The sequence below is a fragment of the Austrofundulus limnaeus genome, unplaced genomic scaffold (genome assembly GCF_001266775.1).
Source record: "Austrofundulus limnaeus strain Quisiro unplaced genomic scaffold, Austrofundulus_limnaeus-1.0 Scaffold511, whole genome shotgun sequence".
NCBI lineage: Eukaryota > Metazoa > Chordata > Actinopteri > Cyprinodontiformes > Rivulidae > Austrofundulus > Austrofundulus limnaeus.
This window is the reverse complement of record NW_013952913.1, coordinates 286,297-287,647: the sequence shown is the minus strand read 5'-3', so window position 1 is coordinate 287,647 and position 1,351 is coordinate 286,297. Positions and strand designations below refer to the sequence as shown.

Sequence of the window (1,351 nt, the reverse complement as noted above, 5' to 3'; positions counted from 1 at the left end):
TAAAAGTACTAAAAGTACTAAAAGTAACAAAAAGTTTGCTAAATGCTCAAAATGTCAAAATGGTAGCGTATTGCTAAAAGTAAAATATTTGCACAAAGTTAAAYGTACCAAAAGGCTAGCTAAAACATAAAAGTARCAAATGGCTAATTAGAAGCTGAAGGTAGCATAAGACTAGCTAAAACACTAATAAACATAAAAACAACCTGCTGCCTCAGCCTGGTGTGTATTTTGTTTGACCTGCAGGTGGCAGAGCAGCTGTTTGTTAAAGGAGGTCACATTAAACACGCCATCGACATGTACACCTCAGAAGGACGCTGGGAGGATGCTCACAAGGTCAGAATGGACCCAAGGAAATGACATCTTTTCTTATTTATCTCCATATTATATTTACATGATTCACCCTGAAGCTTTGGTGCTGTATGATTCYGTCTCGCACACAGCTGGCAGTCACGTGTATGACGAAGGAGGAAGTCACATCTCTGTACGCCAGCAGAGCTCAGGAGATGGAGAGAGAAGGCAAATTAAAGGAGGCGGAGAGGTGAGCTGACACCAAACTAAAACAACTCTTCAGTTTTTTTACTTTTATTATCACAAGATAAAAAATAAAAACTAGAAGTCTTTAAAAAAAGTGTTTTGTTTTGTTTTTTTTACAGGCTATTTTCTATTGTGAAGCAGCCGGACCTCGCCATCACCATGTACAAGAAGCACCGGATGTTTGATGATGTCATTCGTCTGGTGGCCAAACATCATCCTGACCTGCTGACTGAGACTCACCTCCACCTGGCCAAGGTAACACTCACTACAAGTTGTTTGAAACTGATGGCAGTCCCAGAAAATCAACCTTATCAAACACAAAAACAGTTTTAACCCAATTGGTTTTACAGACATTGGGCCTCATGCAAGTACATTTTTGTATTTTTATCCTAAAGTTCTCTTAATTTTGTTCGTACGAAGGGCTCGTACGAATATGCCACATCAGATTCAACAAATGCTTCTATCCAGTGGTGGGCACTAATCCCCTAAAGCACAAATGCACTAATTGCGGTTCTAAATTTCTTGTCTGCGCTTTAGGGCTTWTGCTAATTTTCTCTAGCAGTGATTTGCGCTTTCTAATTTTAAGCACTAATCTAAAGTTTACTATGACTATTTACCATTATTATCATTAAAAGCAAGGGTAGAAAGTCATCTGAAGTCACAGATAAGATAAATCCATAAATATTAGGGATGCACAATAACTCATTTTAAGAACCGATAACCGATAACCGTGTCCTAAGGCGGGCCTTGTGGGGGGTTCTCCGGGAGTATGGGGTACCGGGCCATTTGATACGGGCTGTCAGGTCCTTGTACGACC

At 39.9% G+C, this 1,351-nt stretch overlaps 1 protein-coding gene across 1 annotated transcript in view; it reads left to right on the top strand.

Annotated features, from left to right (window-relative positions):
- The window catches only part of ift172 (intraflagellar transport 172), a gene marked incomplete in the record, with an annotated part of 65,169 nt that overhangs the window by 31,157 nt on the left and 32,661 nt on the right, over nucleotides 1-1,351 (top strand). The window contains 3 exon segments of the mRNA XM_014025942.1: nucleotides 244-333; nucleotides 441-538; nucleotides 654-789. Coding sequence (XP_013881396.1) covers nucleotides 244-333; nucleotides 441-538; nucleotides 654-789 — 324 coding nt within the window.